The 13,203-nt window shown below is 33.1% G+C and overlaps 1 protein-coding gene across 2 annotated transcripts in view; it reads left to right on the top strand.

Moving 5' to 3' along the window:
* LOC119833995 (alkaline phosphatase-like) overlaps nt 1-13,203 on the top strand; it is a 73,212-nt gene that overhangs the window by 54,985 nt on the left and 5,024 nt on the right. For both annotated transcript variants that reach the window (XM_038358264.1, XM_038358263.1), the window contains exons 5-8: nt 3,806-3,980; nt 5,175-5,353; nt 8,094-8,301; nt 12,574-12,753. In XM_038358264.1, the coding sequence (XP_038214192.1) occupies nt 3,806-3,980; nt 5,175-5,353; nt 8,094-8,301; nt 12,574-12,753 (742 nt within the window). The remainder of the gene's footprint in view (nt 1-3,805; nt 3,981-5,174; nt 5,354-8,093; nt 8,302-12,573; nt 12,754-13,203) is intronic.

Raw genomic sequence — 13,203 nt, forward strand, 5'->3', positions numbered from 1 at the left:
AGAGGCGTGTGCGAATTAGTGTCCAGCTATTGCATTAGGTAATGCAATGTCTTCTTAGTTGGAGGCTTTTTGTAATGTATGTAGTCAGTAATGAGCTAGTGTTAAATGAGCTAGAAAGAGTTCTAATGGATGGTGGCTAGTTGTTCATTTGAGATACGTCCACGATATGGTGGTTGGTTATTACTTTAGCTGGGGTACAATCTTCTTTTTCTTCGTAAGCAGCTGCAGCGTTAGATAATATTGTCTTCTTGCTTAGGTAAGGTAAGTTATCTATGTACTTTTTATCAGGTATGGTAATGGTTTCCTTAGTTATATACTGGTATATATTATACGGTGTGATGTTACATTACATTATATAATGTTTCCTGTTTGGTTGGACGCAGGTATGTTTATATGCGGAATATGCGTGCTTATTAGTGGAAATCTAATGCAGTTGTAGGTAATCTAATGTCTTCCGTTTGTTTGGAGGCTGGATTATTTGGAGAATCTGTATGCACGGTAGTGAGCAGTTAGTGTACAATGTTTTTAGCTAATGTAATATGATCTGATAGGTTAGTTAGCAGCGGTAAGATGAGATATATTCGTCATATGTTTCTTTGTTTTTTATGTAAATAAATGTGTATGGGTGATTTATTACGTTGCTATGTCACTACATGGGACATAAAAACTAGTTCCATACTGATACTTCATAGCATTCCTATCGAGAAAGGCGTAAGTTAAATTTATATTAGGGTTTATTTCATTTTGTTAAGACTTAGATGTACAGATGAGATTATGTTTAAGAACAAAGATGTTTAAACTCTAAGAAGTAAAATGGTTATTATAATTATCATTAGCCGTTGTTTTACTCACTACAAGGAAACTTGAGAGTGATAATCTACTGGTTCAAAAAGGATATAAAAACAGATTCAATAATGATATAGTCATATGAATAAAAAAATATGTTTTCCGTTTTAATCCAACCCTGCAACTCCCCACAAAATGCGCCCAATGGGTCCTCAATACATTTTCCAAGCCCGGTTCTCGACGTAATTAAAACGTTTTAGTGGCCAAGTGGCTAAGAGCTTTCTTAAATTAACTTAAGTACATGCCAAATAGTTTTTGGCAGTGTTGGTTGCGGGCGTTACAACCGATTAAACCCTGTGACGTAATCACCTCTAAATAAAGCTGATTTAGCTTGCATTGGAGATTTTTGCACGTGGATTTTTTAGTAAATTTGATGCTGTAAATACTCGTCGAGGCAAGGTAATGGTCATCCGAGTAGTAAATTGCTATTTAAGGTTAAATAATGAACGATAAAACTGTTTCCTTTTCGTCTTGAAGGTGTCTAAAATATGAAGAGGTGAAAAACAAAATATGTTTTAATTTGATAGAAAATTATATGCAGAATAAATAAGAATTGAAATGGATTCATAAAGAATAAGATTCTTTTTTAATTTTATGTCTAGGTGTATGTGAAAAGGATAAGAAATAAATAAAATTTAAATTTAAAATGAGATGTTTCAAGAACAATACGTCAACCAGGATCTGATGATGGCATGTGAATGAGTGATCGAGGGAAACTTTCGAATAGAAAATTAAAAAAAACTTTCGACATCTTAAGAAATACGTAACTTCATAAAGTATACTATATTTAAATGTAAATAAATTGTTTTGTTTGATATAATTTTATAAATGCTTATTTATAAATGTTATGTTTTTTAGACCCTCTCTTAATTTTTCAAATAAGAAAAACATATTACATATTACATTTACATATCTTGTTTTCATGATGTACGCACGGACTGTAAAGACTTTAATTAAAATTAAGGCTTATACATTGCCTTATTATAAGCAAAGGTTGAGATTACAACAAGGGAGACAAGATTGCCTCACATAAATATAAGCACACTGTACTAAGCCCTGAGCTATTTGCTTTTTAATTAGGCATTAATTCTAACTCGCACGCCTTGGTTTTCATTCTGCTTAACAATTTTTGTAAAATACTTTAACCGATTTGCCGTTACATAATTAATCTCATTCTTATTTTAAACGTTACTGTCAGGGAACAAACAAACATAATCATGAGTAAATATCTATTACGTGGATAGGTTATTTTGTTATTTTAGGGATTTTAGTCTCATGAGACGTGTGAGTCCGGTTCCTACATAAAAAATTAATAGGCGGAATGGAATTCTATAACTTCAATCAACTTATTGTTATAAGAAGTTGTTTTTATTTCTCTGATGAATGGTCGACAAAGCGTGATGGTAAGCAACCACTACCGCCCATACACAGAAGAACTTTTATATTAAAGACGGGGCCACAGGAATATATTGATAAGAGTAAACAATAGGATACTGGCTTGCGGCTCCCCCTCTCATCGTAATACTTATATACTATTTCACGCCGATTGTACCTTCCCCGGTGCGAGCAATTCATATCGAAGCGTGTGAGCACCTACTGTGAAAAATATTAGACTCGTTTCAGCACCAGCGGGGTAACTAGCGTGCTACTTCGCCGATGAAACAACTTATCTACGTATACCAACCTTACAACCAACAATATTTCGTAGCATACATTATTATAACAGAGCTTCATTTGCAATGTAAATAAAAGAGACACATCATTATTGTTCCAATTATTTTAAAGAAGCGTAACTGCGAACTGAATTCAATATGTTAACTAGAGTATGATTAAATATCTGTGTATTGTTTCGACACAATGTCGGCAAATATGTTTCAATGGGTGTATATTGTATACGAAGTAATTTATAAACCGTTGAAGCTATTCTCTTTACGCTACTAACCGAATTTAAACAATTGTTTTGTCAAACAATCTTGGAACTTGTACCATTCCTCCCCGCTTGTGTAGTATGTATGTATTTTAGATTAGAAAAGTAAACAGCATTACTGGAATATTCCACAATATACAGGGAGTCCTGTATGTTGTGAAATGTGCTCAATGGAGCTTAGAGCTTTCTATTAATCGATTAAATTACATTGATTAAAAAATCTTTTCACCAAAATTTTAAGCATTTTTATAATAATTAATATGAGTAATTTATAGGCAATATCGTTAATTTTTGTAAAACATTAAAGGCTTAGAATTACATTATCAAACTTAAAGCAACATTAATTAATGTATCAACTAATTAAAATTTCATAAACTACGATGTAAACATGAAAGTAATGAAAGCATAATATCTAAATCATAAAGTTTTGCCGTAATTAACAAACTTAACGTTAAAATGTTAAATAGGTGCAGAAGTTCTAACTCATAAATTTCATTTACGTTTACGACATTTGATAGACCGGTTGTGCGGAAATATAAGAGTTCAAGGTTCGCTTACTCTTAACGCACTTTAAAAGTAAACGAGACTTTCAAATGGGTATTCGTAAAAAACGATATAATATAATATTGGGAAGTTTGAGTTTATGACCATTGTAGGGAGTTATATCTAGGTCTATGAAACCGAATTCAAATATTTTGTCGCCGTTTCTTTTGTACGTGATAGGCTATGTACTACGGGCGAAGCCGAGGCAGACCGCTATTTATATTATATTTACAAACGAAATGTAGATTTTGCACACGGACACGTATTGCACGTGTACAATTTCTCCCCACACATTTGTTTATTTATAACTGGAAATGACTTCTATAATGTTCTATTTTCTAGGCTGATTATGAATGTGTTCAAAGTCGTTGTTTAACGTTTACCAGCAGGCAAACCACCATCTCGGACCCGCTATAGCGTATAGAATAACGCCTGATATTAAATGTACTTTTAATTTGATCTATCATTTCAATTTAATCTTTTTTATAGACCTACAACGTGGACGCTCAAACCGGCGAGTCATCAGCGTGTGCGACGGCCCTCTTATGTGGGGTAAAGGCAAGATATGAAACTCTGGGCCTCGACGCTGGAGCCAGATTCAATAACTGCGCCTCCGCGATCAATTCTAAAGTCACATCTTTGATTGATTGGGCACATGATGCAGGTTGGAAATACAAATTATTTTTACATAATCTAGTCATTAAAGTTCATAATAATATAATACAGAATAGTTTATTTGCTCATTTGTTTCTTTGAACTCGATAATCTCAGGAACTACTGATTTATTTGAAAACATCTCTCAGTGTTACATAGTCCTTGTATGGATGGACGTGGGTGGAACCACGGGGCACAAGTAGTCACTTATATCCCTGCAGTAAAACGTTTGTGTATACCTAAAATCTTTAAAATTTCTGCATGAATTGACCTTCAGTTTTGTTATGATATAAAACACTTTAAATGATACTTTTAAGTATACTAATTTTACTCCTCACAAATATAATGTGCTTTAATGAAAAGAGCAGCTTGTTAGGCATTATGAGATACATTTAATTGTTTTATATGAGATACATTTATGTGTAATAACATTCTTCTTGTATGATATTAATTTGATGAAATTTCCCAACCAAATTCTTAGTGAGTAATGATACAACATGAATAAAGTAATTTACATACATCAACCGATTTGAGTTAATGTCCATAAAGTACAAATAATAATTTATAGACAATGGACTATAAATTATTATTTGCATGTATGTTGCTTGCATTTATAGTTGCTAGGATAGATTAAATATCATGATCTATATATCTTACTGATATATTACCTATAAACGAACGATTATGAGTATTTATTAATGTTTGGAACATCCACATTCAGGTGAAATAAAAAAAAATTGTCTTATACTACTAGTTAAACGCGACTTCGCCTGCGTCGTCAAAGTAAATACCCATAAGACGAGATGTTTCATCACGTTTAAAATATATAATTTTTAGCGTCGTTTCTAATCTGACACAAACATCATACCATAGAATCGCAACATTGCGACGAAATAAAGGCAAAAAAACAACGCCCATATCGCATATATAATATTACTAGCTGTTGCCCGCAGCTTTGCCCTTAATACATTTTCATGGTACAAATTTTCAGTACATATTCTATCCCCTTGGGGATAGAATTTATCAAAATCCTTTCGGCGCGATCCGTCCAGTGATGGGTTTGTGCATTGATAGACCACTATTATCATGTCAGTCACCTTTGAGTTATATTTATAAACATATATAGAAACCTAAATGGTGTCTCTTCACTCTTACATTTAATTAATCTTTGTTTTCATTAAAAGATTTCCTATCGTATTCACAGGTAAATCAAGTGGTATCGTAACCACAGCTAGGATAACCCACGCGACCCCAGCAGCTCTATACGCCCATGCACCGTCAAGGTATTGGGAAGATGACAGTCGCGTACCACCCACCGTAAGACGGGACTGTAAGGATATAGCCCTGCAACTGGTAGAGAATGAACCAGGAAGGAGCATAAATGTATGTATTATATTTAGAATTGGAAATTGAAGGATATTCTTAATAAGACTTGTATATATTGTATGCGAGTTTTTCTTGGGTTTGCTAAACGATAACTCTGTTTTCAACCGAATGACCGTAACTATTTTGTATTAGATAGGGACTGATAGAAACTATACATTCAGTTTAAGAACATGTTATTAGTTTGGTACTAAACTTCTAGTAGTTCTATTGAAGAAAATAGAATATATATAAGAATGTATAGCAATCGAAGTGTCCTTATCTGCAATTAGTACGTACTAAAACTCTAAACTCTTTAAAACTCATACTTAAACACTCATCATCAGTCCATATATGATTCCACTGCTGGGACACAGGTCTCCTATGAGGGTTCAGGCCATAATCCACCACCCTGGCGTGTTGGCAGATAACACAATTCGTCGAGCTTTTGATTCTTCGACATGCCGGTTTCCTCACAATGTATTCCTTCTCCGCTTTGAGCAGTGGTGATGTTACACATGCGCAGATAAATTGAAAAATCAATTTATTTCCTGCGCACTCGCCTGGTCTCGAAACCCAACTTGCCGATTTTAAGCCCTAGGTCTTCACCACTGAGCCACCACTGCATAAACACTAAGGTGTCAGTTTTCCAACTTTTTACGTATTGACTATTAAACAAATGTATTAAATAAAACATAAAAAAAAAGTATAATGAAATATTCTACAGCCAGTTAGCTGGTTAGTTGATCGATGGTATGCAATTAGCCACGAGAACACTGAAATATCCAATTCCGAAACAAAATTAAAATGTTAGTTGTGAAATATTTTAAAGCCATTGTATTGTGATTCAACGAGTTTCTATCAATTGAAACCATCGATAAAAAATATACTGCCTTTTATTTTGTTAATAGAATATGTAAGCGCATAAGTCACATCCTGACGTTTTATTAATTGAATACTTTTTGATAAATTCAGAATTATATGAATAGAATAATACTACGTATAGTATATACTTACAAATGTGTTCGGGAGAAAATAATTTTAAATTACAGTACGAGAAGTTAATTTAAATCTTTTCGACATAAAACATTACTATATATTCTAAAATAGGCCCAAACGACAACAATTTTCTTGCAAATACATAAATAATCACATCAGCTAATTGAAAACCCACGGAGTAATGGAGTAAAAAAAAAACACATACAGTCGCATTGAGGACCTCCTTCCGTTTTGTGCATTTCGTTTAAAAAGAGTTCATTAGACACTTTATTATTCTGAAACATTGTTAAAAGAACAAGATATGGTGAAAAAATAGCATGAGTTTTGATGTTTTAAAATTAAAAAAACTATTAGAAGGAAGTAGGACTGAGAAATTAAAATTACTATTTCTTGCAGATTTCTCTTTCAATTTGCATGAATTGCTTATTTTAATCAGGTGAAAATCAATTATAATTAATTTTCTCATTTGTATTATTCGTGATGTTCACTTAATATTTTCGTCGTAAGCATACAACCCACGCTGTAATACAAAAATTGTTCGTAATTCTTATAATCCCACTTGTTATTTTGTTATGGACTCTCATTACGGGCTTAATCTTAAAGAAAATCAAACAGAATATTTAATAATAATTCATTTAGAGAAGACTCGTGCCTTCTTCTTTTATTTATGTCGCTAATATATTATGACGAAACTGGTTCTCATATCGACGCATAACTATTTACACAGTGGACCAATTGAAATAGTTATTTTTTATTGGATTGCGTGAACTTCAGGCATATCGTTTGTTTGTGTTGGAACCTCTTTTGTTTACTAAAGGCAGTTAAGATTCGCCATTGAATAGCTTTGTGCTTTGTGTCACTTGCATAGTCAATCCTTCTGCATACATTTAAACGTTTATTTGTTAACTTAACTTAGGTGATTTACATATCTTCTGCGTTTGATGTAAGTAGGTAAGTGTAAAACATGAAAGACCTTAAATAAATACTGTATATTTTACTTACAATTATTTAAAAATATTTTTTTATATCTTTCAAAAGTGTGAATAAATAACCGGTTATATTTAACCGGTAATTAGATATAAGTATAACAATAACAATAGATATAAAGTAAGATATAAGTATATTAAGGTAGGTTTGTTGTATTAAAGTATGTACAATTTACTGCCATATATTGGATAATATCAGAATTCAGTTGTTTGTATCCTCAATACCAAATACGTATCACGTGTCTGAATCTGAAGCTAATCAGAGTTAGATTAATGCAATTATTCGAGCCGATAGGTACACTGTGTTATTGTATTCAGCTGGTTTCAGTATTCGTACTATACAATAACTGAGGTGTGAATTTATAATTTGATATCTATGATTAATTTCAAAAGCATCACATCACACGTCGTATTTTTTATATTTATAAGCAATAAGAGCGAGGTAGAAAGAATAAAAATAAATTCGGCCTATTTAATTTCAATCGATTATTTATAAATATTTATATTAATTCCAGCTTAAAGTATATCTTATTATTATCCTTTAAAGATCTACGGTAAAATAAACTTCCTCACCTAAAATATCTAATGATTCATTATCATCACCATCAGCCTATGTTCCCATTGCAGGTACACGAGCCTCCGATGAGGGTTCAAACCTTAATCCATCACAATGGCAAAGTGCGGGTTGGCAGATATCACACGTCGTCAAAATTTTGATTCTTCGAAAGTATTTCAAAGTTATTCCCTTCTATATACGAGTGCATTTTCTTTCCCAGGTAATAATGGGCGGGGGAAGACGACATTTCCTCCCAACTGTAACACCAGACCCGGAACACCCAAATCGCGAAGGCAGAAGACTTGACGGCAGAAATCTCGCAGAAGACTGGGCGAGGGAAAAGAAAAGGCGGCATTTGCGAGCCCAGTATATTCATTCAAGAGAACAGCTGTCTAAACTCGACCCTCGGTCGGTGGATTATTTGCTAGGTAAGAATGTTTAGATGTGGATATGGATTTAACATAGATATACTACTATTAATCCTATCCTACTAATATTATAAATGCGAAAGTTTGTAAAGATGTGTGTGGGTTTGTTGCTCTTTCACGCAAAAACTACTGTACCGATTGCAATAAAATTTGGTACATAGACAGTTGTCCAACTGGCATAATATATAAGCAACTTTTTATCCCGATATTCTTACGGGGTACGGACTTACGCGGGTGAAACCGTGGGGCGCAGCTAGTACGTCATAATATTATAAAACGTAGAACTGTAACTCGTTCCACAGCTTGTGGATTATGTGCTTCGGAGTATAATCATATTCAGGCTTAAATGAATTTGTAATAAAGAATGCTGAGTTACGATGCAGAAGAATCAAACTTCTTGCCTTAACCGCGGTCACGTTTTATCGATACTAATTTAACAAGGATATCAAAATAAATGTAATTAGCTTAAACATTAAGTAAATTATCTAATTGGCAACCTTAATAAGATAATTTTGCAAGATATCGGTCTAATTTATTACATAAACACATCACTTGCACAGCTATACAGACCGTCTCATATTACAGTCTATCTGAGAGCGTTCTAGATGCGTTCTAGGTATTAACCATTATGCAACAGGATATCCTATATCACTGACAGTGTCATATGGTCAGTCAGAATGGCGCAAAGTGATACGGGCTTGATAACGCAATATCTACACTAAAAACAGACGTTTACATACTTTTGTATTGTTTAATAAAAAGAAACAATAATATACGATTTTATTAAATCATCATTACCTAACTATACAATTTTTAAAATCATGGTTAATAAAAAAATATTTATTTCTTATAATTTTGTATAATTATTTTATAATATATATTATACTAGCTGCGCCCCGCGGTTTCACCCGCGTAAGCCCGTATCACGTAGGAATATTGGGATAAAAAGTTGCCTATATGTTATTCCAGTTGTTCAGCTGTCTACGTACCAAATTTCATTGCAATCGGTTCGGGAGTTTTTGCGTGAAGGAGCAACAAACACACACACTTCCTTACAAACTTTCGCATTTATAATATTAGTAGGATTTACCACAATGCGTAGCAATCAATTCCAGCGCATTAATTTTCCTCACAATATAGAGGGAAATCATCGAATAGAGTAAAATGATATCATTCCTATATTTTACGTTTTCCTTGTTTATTTTCTCATAAATAGATGAAGTTTTTTATATATAACTCATAAAATCACAAAGCCAATATAACACCGTCCACGCCACAACTATTATTCTAACCAAGAACTATTATTAAATGTCACATCCACAAAAAGTTAGTCATATATAACTTACTGCAATCGCAGTTGGAGCGATGTTTTCCGCGATTAAATTTCCGTTCAGGGAAGTTTCACCAATCTTGAAAGTTTTCCATCGTCTCACATGTGCATCTTGGCACTGTGACAAGTTTGTCTGGCCAATTTGGTCTGAAAACATACAGAATCCAATATTAGCTTGTAACCGAATTTGTTGGCGGAAAAAAATTATACGTGTCAGAAGCAACGTTACATTTCGCATGAATGATCGTGTAATGTTTTTAATTTTAAGCAAACTACATCCTTATTCAATAGGGGGTTGCCAGAATTAAAATCGGCTATAAGGCGTATTCCATATATGATTATATCACATTACTACTAATGCTACCTATCGCGTTTATAATGTTACTAAACTACGCTTTCAGATATCATAAGGTATATCCATTCACATTATAATTCTAACTAGTTTCTTATTATCTTATCAACTTAAGCAAGGCTTTAATCCATTAATGATTGGTAATTGTTGGTACCATCTAAATAGTATCTTTGTGTAAGTAGATATGTATAGATTTATATCAATCAGATTTGCGTAAACATTAAAGAAACAAAACAAAATTTGAATTTGGAAACAAAAACATAGCAACAGAAAAAATTACCCTTTCCACTTCGCCACCATATTTAAACTACAAGTCTACGTCATAACAAATATCTAGTAAAATACAGTTAATAATCACTTCAGTGCAACACTCTGTGACACTATTAAGGTTTACGAAGGCATCCGCGTCAATGCCGTGAGTTAGAACCCTGCAGTATATTTGACGCTGCAATTAATTAAGGGTGTCTGTGAATTCAAACATTTCTTGGGAAAATCACTCCAGTTGGAATCCTTTTAGTCGCTTGACTGACGTCTCAGTAAACATGAAGCAGTATTGCGTTCTCTCGGCTTAATAGAAATGCGACTTCAGCTTTGCTTGTGTTGCTTCCAAAATATTTAAATACTAGCTTTTCGCCCGCGGCTTCGCCCGCGTAGAATTCGCTTATATCGCGCGACATGGTAAGGAGCATTTTCATCGCATTAAAAAGTATGGTTTGTTCTTTCCCACGTTTAGCTCCATCTTCATACCAAGTTTCATCAAAATCGGTTTGATAATAACGAACTTTCATACAAACTTTCATCCACTCTTTCAACCCTTTCTACCCTTTTTTCGCGATAAAAAGTATCCTATGTCCTTTCCCAAGTTCAGTTCTATCTTCATACCAAATTTTATCAAAATCGAATCAGTGGTTTAGGCGTGAAAGCGTAACAGACAGACAGACAGACAGAGTTACTTTCGCATTTATAATATTAGTAGGGATAGGGATTTTTATAAAAATTTCAAGTTTAAGCAAGTTACTTCTAGTTTCTGTAATTAGTTTTATTAGTTTTAGGACGTATTTTATTTAATTCAATTCATTTCAATACAAATGTATTGGTAATGCTTGTATTAATTTTATTGTGTTAATTATTATCAATCTATATTTCGTAGTTAATAGTATTTTTATTTTTATTCTAACAATTTGTCACTGTATAAGCTCAGTGACCTTTAGTAGATTTTGATCCCATAAAGGCTTCTTATTTTGCCCTACGTATGCTTGTACCGTAATTCTTTTCCTAAGAAAATATAAGTGTAACGTTTGTTGCGGTCCTTTACTTTAATATAAATATTCAGATATCCTAGTACGTGACTGGTGTAGGGTAATCATAAGTATTAACAATTGTATTGTGATTTATGTGTATACTAGAATATAAGGGTGTCGATGTTTGTAATCAATGTTTTAAATATGTATTAGTTTGTTCTAAGGTTTTGTGATGATCACCTGTCCGACTTAAAATAGCTAATATAAGCTAATTCGCGTATAACCAATAAAGGCCAATAACTTGGGCACATTCTCATTTTAACCTTTTATGTTATTAATTTTAAACGAAATTTGTACGGTGATAAATTTTAATGAAACTGCTTGCTTAGTAAAACCCAGTTATGGAATTATCTATTAATCTAAGCAGGCTTTAATTTATTTAGCGGTATAAGCCGCACCTGTAAATTAATTACATGGAGTAATTATTTGCTTTATTCATATTTTAATTAACTCGATAGACAGATCAACAATTTAATGTTGTAAATAGGGTTGGATGCCGTCATACATAAACATATAGCCTGACTTTATTTAATATCAGACACTTTCCCATCTTTTCTCGGTTATACCGATTTCATTTATTAAATTTATAGTCCATCTCCCATAAACGCCTTAATATCGTCCGTAAATAGGTGAATAAAAATTAATATCTTTTTTTTCGGCGTAACTCTGTAAGCGCACATTTAGGGCTCCATGGCTAAAAGGATTAAATGTGATGTAAATATATAAATTTTGTGACTGTCTCGATATTGAAAAAACTGTATTTTTATCTCTTAAGCTATGACTTTGATTGAAAAATCGTTTGTGTTTTTCCTTCACCAAATGAAGAATACGATAGCGTACCTAATATTTATTCATTATATCTAGATATTAGATTTTTAGGAATCCTTTGTCATAGTGCTTGTATGGCGTTGATCCACCGTATGACACGATATGGTAACCATAGAAAGACCACATGTCGAAATTCGTGCCGTTGCTGACATACTATTTGGCCACGACGTGTTGTGGCTTAATATCACAAATTTGTATGTTCACATATATAGATGATTTTTCAATTATATAGGTGAAACAGATAACACTCATCAAAACGCTTAGGTACGTCATTATAGAGAAAAAAGACATATATATTACAAAAAAGAGATGACCTTGGGATCTTTGTAATACATTCAAAATTTATGACATTATAGCATTTTACACCAAATATGTGCAAGAGAAATAATCAAATAAAGAGGCAATGCAAGCCAAGTAAATAAGTATTATTTGGCAAAGAATGAATTTAATTAATTATACAGGGTTATTCGAATACTCTCATATGGAGTTCAACGCGGAGCGGGGTGCGGTAGCGGACGCGGAGGAGGGCACGAGCGCAAGCGGAAACGTGAAGGCCGAAGATCCTTCACTGGCTGACATGACACGCGCTGCGCTGTCTATATTGACAAAGAATGATAAGGGATTCTTCTTATTACTCGAGGGTGAGTCATTGCTTTTAGGACTATTTCCGTGACACTCTTAAAATGCCAATCGAGTTTGAAAATACGGCTTTATTTAATCTAAGAATAAGGAAATTGACAACTTTAATTTAATTTATCATGTAAATTATCATGGCGTAAGGATGTCAATAGGGGTGAAGTTAGAAGTGGAACCCATGAACTATCCATTCCACAACATAAGACTTCTGCCTTCCGCGGGTCATTTAAGTACAATGCGACGAAATGTTGGAATAATATCCCACCTCCAATAAAAAATCTAAAGTGTAAATCCAATTTTCGACGCACTTACAAATTATTAATTCTTAAACTCCAACAAACTTGACCTCCTTTGATTTGGACCCAATATACGTATTCTTTTAACTCATATTCCTATATACTATATTTAATTTTATAAATATTTAATTTTACCTGACCTAAGATTTCATATGTTTA

The sequence above is a fragment of the Zerene cesonia genome, chromosome 18 (genome assembly GCF_012273895.1).
Source record: "Zerene cesonia ecotype Mississippi chromosome 18, Zerene_cesonia_1.1, whole genome shotgun sequence".
In the NCBI taxonomy this organism is placed as follows: Eukaryota; Metazoa; Arthropoda; class Insecta; order Lepidoptera; family Pieridae; genus Zerene; species Zerene cesonia.